The sequence below is a fragment of the Rhinopithecus bieti genome, unplaced genomic scaffold (genome assembly GCF_001698545.2).
Source record: "Rhinopithecus bieti isolate Rb0 unplaced genomic scaffold, ASM169854v2 scaffold_22453, whole genome shotgun sequence".
Lineage (NCBI taxonomy): Eukaryota > Metazoa > Chordata > Mammalia > Primates > Cercopithecidae > Rhinopithecus > Rhinopithecus bieti.
In genome coordinates, this window is record NW_016810682.1 from 225,255 (window position 1) to 242,120 (window position 16,866).

The following is a 16,866-nucleotide window of genomic DNA, read 5'->3' on the forward strand; positions in this document are numbered from 1 at the left end:
GTGTGTGTGTGTGTAGAAACCTTTATTCAGATGAATCTTCCTGGGAAGCTTGATGTAAACCAGTTAGAAGTGAGGTTCACTGGTTGAAAGAGTGGGAGCTCCAGAGGTCCCTGAGGTTCCCCTGGAGGCTCAGGGGAACAGATCTACCCCTCCCCCAAACTGGTTGACCTTTAGCATCCTTCGAGCTCTGGTGCTCCCTGAGTCCATAGCAGTTTTCGAGCCAGCGTGAAGGCAGCTCACAGTTGCACGTCCTCTGCTCAGTCCAGCTCTCGGTTCCTACCTCTGGGCCCACAGCCCTCACACCTTACCCACAGCTGCTGCCTGGGCCCGAGGAAGCTTAGACTGAGTCCAGACATCTGCCCCTCGAGGCTCACAGGAGGCAGCAGTCAGAGGCCCACTGCACTGCCTACCCTGCCCCAACTCAACCCGAATCTCCTTCTAGGTCCTCCTGAAGGAACCCTACACACTGAGGCCCTGTTTCAGTGCCTCCTCCTCCAGAAGGTCTGCAGTCTGACTGCGGCAACCGAATCTCAGATCTGCTCTTTGCTACATGTGAGAGCTTGAGCAGGACCCTTCACCTCTTGGAGCCTGAGCTTCCCCGTCTATGGACAAATTGAACCCAGGCCTGATTGGCTCTTGTACCTGTCCCCACATGGAGTTCCCTATTTAGTGGCATCCCTACCCCTGCACGGTACAAAGCACTTTCACTTCCGTGATCCATTCTGGGCTCTGATTGCCCATGAGGAAGTCAGGGCAGGGGCGATCAATCATGTTTTACAAAGGGGAAACCGAGACCCAGAACCAGCAGTGGCTTGCAAGCAAGAGCCTCAGCTAGGCTGCTGGCAAGCAAAAGCAGCTGGTGATTCTGTGAGATAGTTCAGCCCTGGCACCTGATCTGCTTCTCAGGGAAGGGAGGGCTGGCGAGGGATGGGCTGGCACTTCGGTAGCCTGCAGCGCCAGCCCAGCAGCACAATTTAATGCATGTTCTCAGCAGCACATTAATTTGCTGTGCACCCTGGGAGGTGCCTCTGTGGGATGGGCTTGGTTTTCCTTGGCAAGCAGTGCACCTTCTCAGCCTGCCTGTCTTGTATGGGCCTCCTTGCTGCTTGGTTTGAGGAAACAATTGGAGGTGTAGGAGCTGGTGTTGCAAAATATCAGCGTTGTCTGGTTAGACTTTCTTGGTTTCAAGCCTGGCACTGTGACATTGACTATCCCGTTGCCCCCTGGACCAGCCACAGCAATGGCTGAGGATTCGTGATGGGCCTCAGTCCCTTTACAAGAAATCAGAAGCCTGTCAGAGGCTTGGATACTTACCTATTGACTTTTTCTTAAAATAATATGAGCTGTCAGCCAGACCTGGACAAAGGGCAGAGAAGCCAATAACTGTGGATTCCTCCTGTCTCTGCAGCATTAGCTGATCTCCCCTGGTGGGTGGCCTGGGGTTGGGCATCAGGTGCACAGGTGAGGACATTTAGAGAGGAGAGGGGACCTGCCTGAGGGCACAGTGAGGAAGTGTGGGGCTTTCTGATTCCTAGTCCAGGGCTGGCTGTGCCTCCATGGGCTTTGCACTTGGTCCCCCAGCCCTGATCTTACCCCTTAGCTTCAAAAGTCCAGTAGTCCCTCCCACCATGCCTGACTTCATTGCAAACACATCCTAGATTCAAGCTCCAGGAAGGACTTTTTGCCCAGTGGAACTTGGTGGCTAAGAGCACAGACTGCTAGGGTTTCTAATCCTAGAAACCCCCAACCTGTCTCATTTTCTGCTGGTGCAACCATGGGCAAGTTACTTCACTTCTCTCAGCCTCTGTTGCCTCCTCTGTACATTGGTGGCAGTAACAGGCATCGGAGGTAATAACTGACATTTGGGAGCACTTACATGGGCCTGGCGGCTTCCTAAGTGCTTTACATGCATTGAGTCTTGAATCCTTTTAAACAGTCTAAGGAGGTATTATTATCTCCATTTTATAAATGAGAACACTGAGGTGTAATCTTGCCCAAGGTTATAGAACAACTAGTAATTTTAATCCAAAGAATCTGCTCCAGACCTTTTGCCCTTCATTGCTAGGCTGAGCCTCTTAACAACGACAATAATAATAGTGATCATTTCTACCTCATAGGATTGTTCTGCTGACTAAATGAGGTGATGCAAGTAAGGCATTTAGAAGAGTTTCTGGCACATAGAAAGAGCCCAGTGCTGGCCACCATTCTTGCACCAGCCTCCGTGTGTTCCCAGAGCTGTCTCACTCACTCGGCCCTTGCCACCACTCCATCAGAGAAGGGCTGTTGGGGTTCTCCTTCCTCCTCCCTTAGACAGATGAGGAAAGGAAGGCGGGGTCACCTGCCCAAGGTTACACAGCTGGTGAGTGGCAGAGCTGAGATTTGAGCCCTCAGAGCCCATGCTCTTACCTGCGTGTGTAAGCAGTGGGGAGCCATCGATGATTTCTGACAGCAGCTCGATGTGAACAGAGCTGCACTTTCAAAGCCTGATCTGGCTTTGCTCTCGGGATGGACCGAGGGTGGCTGTGGAGCAAAGGAGGCACGGTTAACAATGGTGGCCTCATTGAGTGTTCACTCTGTGCGGGGCCCTGTGCTAGGGGCCTTACCTATATCTGTTAATTTAATCCATGTGACAGCACTGTGAGGAAGATAGGATTGTCCTCATTTTATAAATGCAAACCTGACACACAGAGAGGCGAAATGACTTGCTGGAGATCACATGGCCAGTGAGTGTGGAGCCAGGATCTGAGTGACCACCGGCCCTGTGACTTGTCCTATCACGCACTGCCTACCATCACACACGGCCCCCTTTACAAAGATTTAACGTCCCCAAATCCAGAAGGCCATTCTGGGGAACTCTATCCTTTCCGTGCATTCATGTATTTATTCTATTTTTTCATTTAGCAATCATCTTGTTTACATAAAATCTATCTCCCAGGAAGGGAGATTTTCCCAACCATTAGATTTGACAGGTATGTTCTGAATTAGCAGCTCCTACCCAGGGTGGGCAAGAGGTGCTGGGCGAACATGTGATGGGAATACTGCCAGCTCCGGGCAGGAGAACATGGGGTGACCGCCAAGTTTCGGACCAGCCCCGGGACTCTGATTCTGAAGCATGAGGCATCTTTGGATTTGTCTTCCATGTTCACCAGCCAGTTTGGAGATGGCTTGATATAGGCATGTACCAAATCCAGGAGTAGGGGCATGGCGGGTCTCGATCAGCAACTAACCTCCTGGAGGTCTTTCTGTTGCTGTGCACTGCGCAAGGGCTCTCCAGGGAGCCACTCTGCACACAGATGGACAGTTGGGCTTTCTCCACATGCTAATTATGATTACATAGGTTTGTCAAACACTGGTTTGTCCTATCAGTTTCTTGGATAAGAGGTGCATACTATCATGTTGAAGTGACATACTGTCACCTTCCTCTGATGACAAAGGTTCATCTTTGGGAACCAGCATTACTGAACCTCGTCTGATAAAATAGCAAAGGCCCTGCACGTCTGTAAGCGGGTGGCTCATCCTTCTGCCAAGTACCCCAGACTATTGTGGCTTGGGCTCCTTATGTCTGATTATATCGTTGTCCTGTCTCTGTCCTTGCTGCCCACGTGCCACCTGTCACTTTTCCTAATGTCGGTTTCCTGGTCCTAGAAGTCTCTCTCCTAATTTTGCTGGGGACTGGGAAGCGAAGCCACTGAGCTCGTTGGAACTATGTGCAAATGAAAGTGGGCAAAAAGCCTGTCCCTAAGTCCCTCCCAGTCTCCCAGAGTTAGTGCCAGGAAGGACTTAGGGTCAGGCTTTGTGCCCACTTTTGGCTACTCATAGATGGATTGCAGGGGCTGGGGTTGTTGATGGTGCATTTCAGATGGGTAGGGCAGGCCACCACGGAGGGCTGGATGCCAGCCTGGGAGAGGCCTGGTGGGACCATGAGCTCTGAATATGTGACTTGGAAAAGGTGCTGCTGGCATCATGATGCTGTCCTTGAAAGTAAGAATTTCCTGCCATGACACCCTGGCCCGAGAGCGGCTGCAGTGGGGGCAGGGGCAACCGTGCTTCACACATCTTGGTTCATTGCTATCTCTTCTTCCAGAGTGCTAGAGTGTGAGTGAGCCCCTTGTGCACAGACTGTGTCTAGTTTTAAGAAAACATTAATTTTAAATCAAAAAGTTAATTTGGAATAAAAAGTAATATACGCATGTGGTTAAACATTCAAATCATACAGAAAATAGAAAATGAAAATAAATCTCCCACCCCAACCTAAGCCTTCCCATCTGTAATCCCCTCTCCCCAAAGTTAACAGCGTCTTCTGTATATTTTCATTAACAGTTTAATTCCTCGATCCACCTCCAGATTTTATCCTGTTTTTACTAGCACAGATGGAATTATGCTGTACAGTGTTCTTCCGCACTCGCCTATTCACTTAGTAGTGTACCTTGGAAATCGCTCCACAATTTCCACAATCAAATCTACCTCACTGTTTCTCAAAACTGTGTAATAAATATTCCACCACAGGCAAGTATCATAATTTATTTATCCCAGCAATAAGGATTGCTGCCTTCCTTCCTTCCCATGAAATATCTTGGTGTATTTTTCTGTGTGTTTCCATAGGTGAAGTCCTAGAAGCTGACTGGTCACAGGAGAGGGTGCATTTTGTATTTTGTGATTCACCTATTGAAATAATCGTGTGTGTGAAGCAGGAGTGACTGGCTCTGAAGTCAGCCTCAGCCTGCATCCAGCTCACCTCTTATAAGCTGAGCCGAGCAGAGCCAGGATTGTAAAGCTTGATGATATCTCCTGGAGTGGCTGTGGTACTTAAATGAGATAATATATACAAAGTGCTTAGAACAGTGCTTGGCGCTAAGAGCTGTATAAAGGATAGTTGCTATTGTTGTGGTTGTTTTTGTTACTCTTATCATCTTTGCATCCTCTAGAGCACTCAGGATGCTGTCTAGAACTCAGTGTCAGATAATGCATGAATGAGTGAATGAATGAATAAAGTCATGAGCTAGCCCACTTTGCCCTGGGAATTCTCGCACCATAAATACTGCCTTCCTGCCGTCTCTGGAGCAGTTCGCATCCTGGCAGGGAGGCCCAGAGCTATCAGTGTGGTAGAGCTGCTTTGCTGCTTTCCTAATTAGAACCCTGACTTTGTCATTTCATTAAGTTGGATCAACAGTTGCTGGTTCCAGGGGGCTCGTGTCATACATGTGCATGGAAATATAGACTGAGTCCCAGTGTCTGCTCTGAAATGTCAGGCAGATGAAACTCAAACACACTTCCAAAATTGAAACACAGTATTGGAGACTGTAGTTCCAGAGATTCCAGGGAGATGGACGAGGTCAGTTCAGAGGAAGGAATGAGGAGGGTTAGCAAAGTAAACAGTTCCCTGGTTAGTGGATTCTCAGATTGTCTTCCTGGCTCTATAAATCCAGATTAGATCTTTAGCCAGGGCAGTTAGAGGGAAGTCAGTCAGAATTAGTTAAAATTGGGGATTAGGTAATTTTGGGAAAAGAAATTTAGGGTTATTATTTCTAAGTCAATAACACCACCCAAACTAATGGCTAATAAACCTGTCGTTAGGAGCCTGCCAGATCCGCTTAATGACTGGATACAGCTCATCTGCAATTAGCACATCCATTGTCTGTAGGCAGAGGTAGGCTGTTACATCACCATTCCCAGTGCCCCTCCCCTCCGGGTGAAATATTCCCCCTCTGCATCTACCGTCAGCAGCACACCCTCCACTCGTGGCAGGTCTGGACAAAGGGAGACTCCAGAGCAGCCCTGTTCAAACTGTCACACATTTCAAATGAACGGGCCTGGCGGCGTATGCACTACGTGTACACACGCACCGATGTGTGTGTAGCAGGATGAATCCCTGCCCCAAGTCCTGGGTATTGAGCTGTTTCTCCCCCTCTCCCTAAGGTGGCACTTGTTCACTGTCATCTGCTTTGGAGTTTGTTGAAAATCTTCAGCTCATGTCATTGTCTCTGGCATTGTTCACCTTTTCCTACGACAGGTGTCAAAATATACTTTAGAAAAAGTTAAAAGCATAACTCTTGTACAAATATAAAGTGAAAAATATATAAAATGAAGTTTTTTTGTTTTTTGGATATGAAGTCTCGCTCTGTTGCCCAGGCTGGAGTTCTGTGGTGTGATCTCGGCTCACTACAACCTCCACCTGCCGGGTTCAAGCAATTCTCCTGCCTCAGCCTCCTGACTAGCTGGGACTACAGGCATGCACCATCATGCCCAGCTAATTTTTGTATTTTTAGTAGAGACGGGGTTTCGCCATGTTGGACAGGCTGGTCTCAAACTCCTGACCTCGGGTGATCCTCCTGCCTTGGCCTCCCAAAGTTCTGGGATTAGAAGTGTAAGCCACTGCGCCTGGCCTAAAATGAAGATTTTGTTTTATTTGCCAACTGACCACTCCCATCTCCTTCTGTAAGTTCCTTATGCTTAGCCTCCTTTCACTCGGGTTTAATTCAGGGGCTCCAGGGAGTCTGATGCTGTGGGCAAGAGTGTGGAGGCCACAACGAGCAGGCGCTGCCATATCCTTCTCTGTAGGAATTGACACCCACCTTCTTTTCCATCAACATGGAGGTGAAATGATACCACCGACTTATGGAATGTTGCCATGGAAAAAACCCTCAGAGGCCATCTGTTCCCACTGCTTGAGTATTCAGATAACTAAGGCCCAGAAACCAAGGCTCAGAGAGGGAGTGAAGTTTACCTGAGGTCACACAGCAATCCATGTTGCCTGGAGTGTGCAGGCTTCCTGGACCTTAAAAGTGCCCAGAAGATAGAGTTGCCAGTTAGCAAAGGGCTCTGCCTTTCCCAGCCAGTTCCACCGTGTTCTCTTCTAGTTTGGGCCTTGTGTGCTAAGATCTCCCTCCTCTGGGCAGGACCTCTTGCCCCAGGGCTGTCAGGTCTGGCAGACCCTCTCGGGCCATCAAGCCATCGCCAGGATCCTGCCCCCACCTCCCATCTTGTTCACAATAATTAATGGCTGCTCAATGGCTTGCTTCCTTCTTTCTCTCACTCTCACACACAGTCAGGTAGATGGAGGGGGAGTTTGGTTGGTGCCCTATGGTATTCAAAGTGAAGGGTTTTCACACTGTCAGGGTAATGAATTCTGCAAGGGTTTGAAGCGAAGGACTGGGAGGATTTCTGTGTCATGTGTCTGGGAGTGACAACCCCCAGTGGTTAATTACTGCCACATGATGAGAACTGAGCTGGTAGCAAAATGAGATAAGTTCATTATGAGCTAAATTTGAAGTTAATTGGATTCACATTCCCCCCCATTAGTGTACATAGAGAAAGCCTACCTAGAAATGGGCTCTATGTAAAAGAAAAAGTTGCATCTAAGCAAAAACTGATAAATCAGGCCTGGTTATTTTCTGGAGTTTGTAATGAAGGACCTTCTGAGATGTTGATGCGACAGGAAGCATAGTTCCTTCAGAAGAGCAGAACCAATGTCTCATGATTAATTTAATCTTGGCAAACATTTTCTGAGCACCTACTGTGTGCCAGGCCAGTGCAAGGGAAAGAGAGATGAGAGCAGTTCTTGATCTCCGGGGACTTGCAGTCTAGAAGCAGAAGGATGGGTGCCAATGCTGGGGAATGTGAAGGCATCTGGTGCCAGAACGTCTCCGTTTGGATAAGGCTCCATTTCTGACTAGCCGTGGGAACTTGGGCAGGTGCTTAATCTCGCTGTGTTTTAGTTTCCACATCTGTAAAATGGGGATAACAATAGGGCTCACGTTACAGAGTTTTTGAGGATGAAATGAATCAATATCTATGAAGCACAGTGAATAGTGTTTACAACACTGCCTGGTGTAGAGCCTTGTCTGGCGTACAGTAAATTCTACAAAAATATTAGCCATTATGATTGTTATTATCAGCTGTGCAACCTTGGGCATATCAACTACTTGGGAGCCTTCATTTCCCCATTTGTAAAATGGGGGTTATAACCACAACCTTGTGGGGTTGCTGTATTGAATGAGGTAAGACATGGAAGTGCCTGGCCAGGGCCTGGCTTGTGGGAACCTCCAAGGAGGCTGGAGGTCTGTGGGTTGACCAGTCACCAAGGTGGCCCAGGTTCAGGTTAAAGGGTCATAGACCCCACCTCTCCCTGAGAAGGGTAACAAAGAATTTGCAGACATATTTTAATCCTATTACAGAGAGTACCATTGTTACATTCCCAATAAATACCCTCTTTTTCCAATTATCAAAGAAAGCCCAAGGCTCAGATCATTGTATTACCTGCCAGAGGTCACATAGCCTGTAAGTGGTGGAGCTGAGATTTGAAGACAGGACTGTGTGACTCAAACTTCACCTCTCCCTGCCAGGCTCAGGGGCCTAGATTTGGCTCTGGAGGCAACAGGGGAGCCTGTGTGAAAGGGAGAGCAGATGTGGGTGGCTTCGTGCCCCCTAAGCCTGCCGCCTGCAGAACTGGCTGGAGGTCTCCTCCCTGGGGTCAGGTCTGCCCTCTGGAGGCCAGGTCCGCCACTAGTGTCAGCCATAGCTTGCCTCTGCCCAGCCCGCCCTCTCCCCAGATGCAGCCTGAGACTTTATACCTTCCCTTTATTTCTTTGCCTATTGAGCATTTCCCAGCCCCAGCCCTAGGCAATCACTAATCTACTTTTTGTCGGTAGATTTGCCTATCTTGGACATTTGTATGGATATATTCATACAATACATAGTCTTTTGTGGCTGGCTTCTTTCACGTAGCATAGTCATTTCAAGTTCCTTATGAATGTTACTACTGTAGTATGTATTGGTATTTCACTCTGTTTTATTGCCAAATATTCCATTGTATGGACATACTACATTTTCTTTATGCGTTCATCAATTGATGGATATTTGAGCTGTTTCCACTCTTTGGCTATCATGAATAATGCTGCCATGAGCATTTGTGTACAAGTTTTCATGTGGACATATGTTCTTATTTCTCTGGGGTATACACCTAGGAGTAGGAATTGCTGGGTCACATGGTAACTCTATGTCTAAGAACTGCCAGACGTTTCCAAAGCGGCTGTACCGTTTTACATTCCTACCAGCAGTGTTTGAGGGTTCCAATTTTCCCCATCTTTGCCAATGATTGTGACAATATGTCTTTTTGACTGTAACCTTCCCAGTGGGTATGAAGTGGTGTTTCATTGTGGTTTTGATTTGCATTTCCCTGAGAGCTAATGATGTTGAACATCTTTTCATGTGCTTGTTAGCCATTTCATTTATTCTTCTTTAGACAAATGACTATTCAGATGCTTTGCTCATTTTTAAATTGGGTTATTTGTCTTTTTATTATTGAGCTGCAAGAGTTCTTTATATATTCTAAATACAAGTCCTTTATCAGACATACGATTTGCAAATATTTTCTCCCATTCTATGGGTCATCTTTTCACTTTCTTGGTAGTATCTTTTGAAGCACAAAAGCTTTTCATTTTGATGAAGTCCAGTGTGTCTATTTTTTTGTTTGTGTCATATCCAATAAGCCATTGACAAATCCAAGGTCATGAAGATTTATGCCCATATTTCCTTCTAAGAATTTTGTATTTTTAACTCCTACATTTAGGTCTTTGATTCATTTTTTTTTCTTTTTCTTTTCCTTTGTTTTTTGAGACGGAGTCTCACTCTGTCGCCCAGGCTGGAGTGCAGTGGCATGATCTCGGCTCACTGCAAGCTCCGCCTCCTGGGTTTATGCCATTCTCCTGACTCAGCCTCCCCAGCAGCTGGGACTACAGGCGCCCGCCACCACGCCTGGCTAATTTTTTGTATTTTTTAGTAGAGATGGGGTTTCACCGTTTTAGCCAGGATGGTCTCGATCTCCTGACCTCGTGATCCGCCCGCCTCGGCCTCCCAAAGTGCTAGGATTACAGGCGTGAGCCACCGCGCCTGGCTTTGATTATTTTTGAGTTAATTTTTGTAGTGGTATGTGCATCTGGTTTCGAGTCATAATTAGAAAGTGTTTCTGCACCCGCATTAGAGAGGAGTTCACCTGTGTTTTCTTCTAGTACTTGTATAGTTTTATTTTTTTACATTTATTTCTCAGTTCTATTTGTAGTTTATTCTTATATATGGTGGGAAGAATTGATCTATTTTATCTTTTTTTCCCAGATGACTCTCCAATTGTCCTAACACCATTTATAAAAAGTCCATATTTGCCCCAGTGATTTGAGATTCTACCTTCATCGTATGCTAGATTTCCATATAATCTATGCATTGAATTATTGGGTCCATAATCCAATATGGATTGGATCTTTTGAGCCTATTTTTTTAAAATTTTCATTCTATTCCATTGGTTTTTTCTTCAGGTGCTGGTATCACAATATTAATTATAAAGACTTCGTAGAATGTTTTAGCATCTGGGAGGGCTAGTCCCCTCGAGGGGAAACATTTTTTTTTTTTTTGAGGTGGAGTCTCACTCTGTCACCCAGGCTGGAGTGCAGTGGCCGGATCTCGGCTCACTGCAAGCTCCGCCTCCCAGGTTTACGCCATTCTCCTGCCTCAGCCTCCCGAGTAGCTGGGACTACAGGCGTCCGCCACCTCGCCCAGCTAGTTTTTTGTATTTTTTAGTAGAGACGGGGTTTCACCGTGTTAGCCAGGATGGTCTCGATCTCCTGACCTCGTGATCCGCCCGTCTCGGCCTCCCAAAGTGCTGGGATTACAGGCTTGAGCCACCGAGCCCGGCGAGGGGAAACATTTTTAATAATCCTGAAAGAATAGCATTTAAGTAGAAATCATGAGATCTGAGTTGAAGTCCCTGTTCTACCGCTTACTTTGTGACTTTGGGCCAGTCAAACCTCATCCCTGAGCCTCAGTTTCCTTGTGTGTACAACAGGGGCAGGTCCCTGTTCTTCCCCTTCCTCTCAGAATTGCAAAGAGTGAGTTATTTCAAACCAAATGTGTCTCTTCTGGAGGAGTGGGCTTTGTCTTGAGTTTCGCAGTTCTGCCTGGACTCCTTGCTGATAGTAAGCAAAGGCAAGTCTTGGTTATTCTTCCTGGTAAGAGAAGGCTGCGCATGAGTTAGACAAAATGTACTTACGTGCCATTAATAGGAGGAATTATATTAGGAACGCAAATCAATTCATTTTAGTTAGTTATTTGCAAACTTATTATAGGCCATCAATAGCATTCAGTGCCATTGCAAATGATACAAATAATTTCTTCCTTGGTTGAAAAAAAAATGAAAGAAATGTGTGCTTTGAGATCATAGCATGTTTAGAAGCATTAAATCTGGTTTCCCATCCCAGTCCAGAGGCTTGAACTAGAGCTAAGAGGGGGCAGTAGCGTCTCCTTAGCTGCCTTGTGTTGACAGGTTGTAAACCCCAACCCTGGCGACATGCCTGAGACATGTTAGGGAAGGGACTGAGAAGGTGAAACTGCCTGTGCCCTCCAAGGTCACAGACTCTTCAGCTTGGTGCCAGGAGAGTTCTGATGGGCCTCAGAGCAGATTTGAGGCTTGAATTCATAAGAGTGGGTTTCCCAACCGGGCGTGGAGACCAGCCTCTGGCTCGATTTGGATAGGTATTCTTAGAGGTTCTAGGCAGTGAGCTTTTAAGTAGAGAACAGTGATGACACTTACTAAATCTTGTGTCAATCGGTAATTGCCACCACATTGCTGCTTAGCAAATGCTCCCCAAACTCAGGTCTTAACACAGTAATCATTTATTCTTGCTGGTGCACTTGGGGTTGGCTGGGGATTGGCTGCACCAGGCTGGGCTGGGTTCCAGTCACAGTTTGGGTCCATCTCTGCTCCACATGTGCCCCCTCCTCCTTGGACCTACAGGTTAGCCAGGACATATTCTCAGGGTAAGGGAGCAGGGCACCCAGCCACACAAGCACACATCAAGCTTCTGCTTGCCAAGTGCTCCCATCCCATTGGCCGGAGCAAGGCACACAGCTGAACCTAAACATAAGGGTCAGAGGAGGCCACTGTGCTCTAGCAGGAAGAGCTGCAAAGGGTTCCTTTCGGTTTTCATAAAACTGAATATATTTGGTTTTAAAACCAGTTTAATATATGTCCTTCCTACTTTTTGGTGTTAAATTACTATTTCTTTTTCAAGGTGATGGTGGTGAGGGTGGAGTGAAGGATTACCTTCCACACTGTGCCGTGTGCTTCTCACACATCTTCCCTCTGCCTCCTTACCACAGCCTCATGAAGAAGGCATGCTTCTGTGTGGTTGCAGAGATGGCACAGGGCAGGGGTGGAGAGGGCAGGCTTGCAAGCCAGACTGGCTGGGTTTGAAACCTTGCTTTTTAATCTTCTAGCTGTGTGACTGTGAGCAAGTCACTTAAACTCTCTGTGCCCCAGTTTCCCCCTCAGTAAAACAGGGAACATAGTAGCTCTCTGACAGGGCTGTTGTGAGGAATAAGTGAGGATGTGTATGCTTAACTCACAGTTCACTCTCTGTAAGTGTTGGCTGTTATCCTCCCCATTTTATAGATAAGGAAACCGAGGCTCAGAATGATTAAGGGACTCTCTCAAGGTCACACAACTAATAAATGGCAAATCAAGGATGTGAGCCTGGGCAGACTTCACATGCTTTGTCACTGTGCTCTGCTGTCTTCCTTTCTGTGGTGAGCTGCACCCTCCCTGACTCCTCCCCACACAGTGTCATAAGCTTTACGCTGGGAATTGTGTAAGCTATGAGGCCTCAGTGGAATAATGCTGCTCAACAGCCCACACCAGTGCCTGGCACACTGGAGCAATTCAGGAGGTTGAGAGGACACAGAAAGCTGTCAGCTTCTCTGCCTTCCTTGCAAGCGATAACCCAGGCCCTTTGCTTTCATGACTAGTCCAAGGAGAGTAAGTGCAGCCACAGGCGAAGCCTCTGGTTCTAGCGACTTTGCCTGCATAAAACTGAAGCCATGGACAAGGCAAAAGAGCTCCTCTGTAACGGGAACTCAGAGGCAGAGTGATGTGTAGAGTGTATGTGGCCATGTGCCAGCTCCTCTGAGCGCATACTGCCATCCTGGTGGGCTGGGAGAGGGGGACCTGAGAATGGAATGAGCCCCCAGCATGATGGCTGCTCAAGTCCTGCACAAGGCTGGAGTCGACACAGTCCAATACCTGGCTATTTCACCAAATTTTTCCATTGGTTCTAGGAGATGAACCAATTTTCTTATGATTTCCCAAGCCTAAGATTTATCCAGCTAATTATAATCTCGGGTTTTCCCCTGCCCCCCAGTGCTTATTCCTCTTATGTCTCTGTCTTATCGTATTGTACTGGCTAAAACTTTCAGAACAATTTTCAGTGATAACATTGATAATAGGTTTCCTTGACATTCTCTAAGTATCTCACCAATTAAGTATTTTTTAAGATATTAACTTCAGATTTAGTATCAATATAAGAACAAGGAAGTATACTTCAATTCTTATTTACTAAGAGGTATCATAAGGAATTAATATTGAATTATAGCCAATGCCTTTTCCACATCTTTTATATAATCATATGATTTTCCTCCTTTAATACATTAATATGATGTCCTGAACAATGCTTTAATATTGAACCATCCTTGAATACATAGAATGAACCTTTTTTGGTCATGGTATATTATTATTTCTGTAATATTGCCCAATCAGTATGATAGTAGACTTTTTACATGTATATTAACAAATCGTGACACTAGTCTTTAATTTTTTTGTGTGCTGACTTTGTTAAGTTTTTAGATCAGGATTATGCTAGCTTGGAAAAATGAATTGGGAAGATTTCCTTAGTTTTTTATATCCTAGAATAGTTTAATAACAGAGGTATGTGTCTCTTGAAGGTTTAAAGAACTTGCCAAAAAGAATAACAAACAGAAACTTTCCCAAGAAGCTAAATGGATGAGGCACTTATTTTTTTTTTAAACGTTTTCTATTTCTTCTAAGATTATTGGGATGCTGGTATTCTCTGACTCTTCTTGCATCACTTTTAGCAATTCATATTTTCCTAGAAAATTGTACCTTTTGTTGAGATTTCTACATTCATTCATGTGGAGCATGTTTCTTTATGTTTTTAAATATCATCTCTGGTTATAATGTCTCCTCATTCCTTATCTTGATTATCTGTGCTTTTTTTTGAATCTTGATAGACTTGTCTATGTTATTGTTCCTTTCAAATAACAATTATTGGCTGATGTATTGTCGTCTGCTTTTCTGTTTCCTATTTCATTCTTTTCTTTTCTTTTTTTGAATGGAATCTCGCTCTGTCTCCCAGGATGAAGTGCAGTGGTGCCATCTCAGCTCACTGCAACCTCCACCACTTAGGTTCAAGCGATTCTCCTGCCTCAGCCTCCTGAGTAGCTGAGATTACAGGCGTGTGCCATCACGTCTAATTTATATATATATATTAGCAAGGCTGGTCTTGAACTCCTGACCTCAGCCTTTCAAAGTGCTGAGATTACAGGCGTGAGCCACGGCCCGCCCCTAATTAATTCTTTTCTGTTTTTATTTTGTTGATTCCTTCCTTCTTCTTTCCCTGGGTTCATTTTATTGATTTTTATCTGGCTTCTTGAGTGCTTTGGTGAGGCACTGATCTTCTGAACCTTTGCTCTAGGGATCAAGGTTTTAAAGCATGTGTAACGCAGCAGAAACTGTTGGGGTTCAGAAATGACCCTGAGAACAACCCACCGTTGAAGAAAGGATCCACTCCCAGGGGCAGGGGGGCTGACTCTCAGTCCCAGCCTTGCCTTAGGTCAGCCGAGTATCCTTGGACAAGTCACCTGCCCTCTCAGGATCCTCTTATCCATCCCAGGCAGCCAGGAAGGATGTGAGCACTTGCCCCAGGCAGCCTCCTTCTGGGATAATGTCCCCCATCTTGCAGGACTCAGATTTGGCAGCACCCCCTTATGTGGTCCTGGCCTCTACCCCAACATGCACACCTATCAAAACTGTGCAATTGAATTTTCCTCTGCATGATGGAGCCAATCAGCAATGGTGACAGTGTCCCAGCTGAGAGACACGTGGACACTCTGGACTCACAGTCAGAAGCACAGCAGCCTGAAAGAGCTGGACACTCACCCATGGGAGTGTGTACACCTTGAGGGCTGAGGCCTTAACCTCCATGTCCCAGCGCTAGAACAGTGTTTGGCACTGGGAGGTGCTTCCTGCATCTTCACTGAATGAAGAAACAGCTCTAGGCCGAAGGAGGAAAAATTCAGTACTAGGCCAAATATGGGACTATAGGGTTTGAGGCAGATGTACCCCTTGTTCACTGAGGGGGGCTATTGAGGAGAGGAGGAGGGCGGCATTTGAGCTGGTCTTTGAAAGCAGGTGGTGGCAGGCTGTGTGCAGTTGGAGGAAGGGGGACTTTGTGCAGAGGACATAGCAGAAGCAACAGTGTGGAGATGGAGAGGTCCCAGGCATTCTTGGGGAGTAGAGAGTAGGGAGAGCTGGCTGGAGTCAGGGCGTGCTGTCACCTGCATTGCCCAGCCTTCCCAAGCTGGGGGTTCCAATTTCCCAGGAACAGGCCACAGCCCTGACTCCGTTGTTGCTGAGTGGAGCGAGGGTGGCTGGAGATGTGTGTGCATGCATGTGTGTGTGTGTGTGTGAGAGAGTGCGTGTGAGCGACGGGGGAACTGGGGGCACATTGCCATTCAGTGTCCAAACGTGACAAATGTGCAGAAGCGTCCAGGGAGCTGTGGACATGAGCGGCTGGCTGCGGAGATGCTCACCCTGTGATTTGTTGCTTTGATTCCTCAGGCCGTGACTTGGCGAGCACGACCCTCCCCGGGTACCCTCCACACGTTCCCCCCGCTGGACAGGGCAGCTACTCAGCGCCGACGCTGACAGGGATGGTGCCTGGTGAGTTTGCACTGTCGGCGTCTCCACAGCAGGCAGCGGACGGGGTTTCGGTGGGGAGGCATCCCCCCAAACACCCTGGGTGACCTCTACGCTTCTGAGAAGCAGACCTGAATAAATCAGGCAGAGGTCTGCGCTCTCTGCAGCTGGGCCTGCAGTGGGCCCTGGACCAGCCAGCAGCAGCACCAGGGAGGACACCGGGGGTTGGGGGAGGGTATTTGACTGTCACTCAAACAGTCCCTCCTTGGCCACAAACAGAGTCTGAACACAGAGGGTGCAGGGGCTGGCTGCAGGTCACCCAGCCAGTGCGGAGCGAGCCTTCTCCCCAAGCTTCCCTCCCTCCCGGCCCCCACCCTCTCTCTCCCACACAATCATGTGGCATGAACAACCAGAAGGCTCTGCAGTGCTCGCGGTGGCCTTACTCCTTGGGGTTGAGGATAATGTGTTCAGTACAGACGGGATGTTGGATGGTGGGTTTATCACTTGATTCTAAGCTGAACACCCTGTGGCCATTGGAACCTGATCCCCCCAGGCTGGTGATGTGTCCGTTTTAAGACATTTGGAGAGGAGGCTGCCATGTCTCCTTACATTGTGGGGTGGTATGGGGACAAGTGGTGCTGGCTGTCTGGGTGTTAAGGGCATTAGCATAGCAGAAATACCCAAAGTATTCTTTCTTGAAAGATGTTTTAAAATCAGGGGAAAATCAGGCCTCCATTGGATGTTGTTACACATCTTCTATGAGTTAGCATTGTCTCCTTTTAAAATTATTTCTAAAATTTTATTTATTTAATTTAATTTTAATAGACAAATAGTTCAGTGTATCTATGGGGTACAGTGTGGTGTTTTGACAGTGTATACATTGTGGAATGATCAAATCAAGCTAATTAACATACCTGTCATCTCAAATATTTATCATTTCTTTGTAGTGAGAACCATTAAAAACCTCTTTTAGGGGTTGGAAATATGCAATGCATTATTATTGACTATAGTCACCATGCTGTCTCTTAGGTAGAGTCATTTACAGGGGACCACACAGCTTGTTTCAGTGCCTGGGGCTCTAAGGGCCTTATCTCCTCCTAACACACACT

At 46.9% G+C, this 16,866-nt stretch overlaps 1 protein-coding gene across 2 annotated transcripts in view; it reads left to right on the top strand.

Annotated features, from left to right (window-relative positions):
* The window catches only part of PAX5 (paired box 5), a 201,429-nt gene that overhangs the window by 136,156 nt on the left and 48,407 nt on the right, over positions 1-16,866 (top strand). For both annotated transcript variants that reach the window (XM_017892648.1, XM_017892649.1), the window contains exon 8: positions 15,680-15,781. In XM_017892648.1, the coding sequence (XP_017748137.1) occupies positions 15,680-15,781 (102 nt within the window). The remainder of the gene's footprint in view (positions 1-15,679; positions 15,782-16,866) is intronic.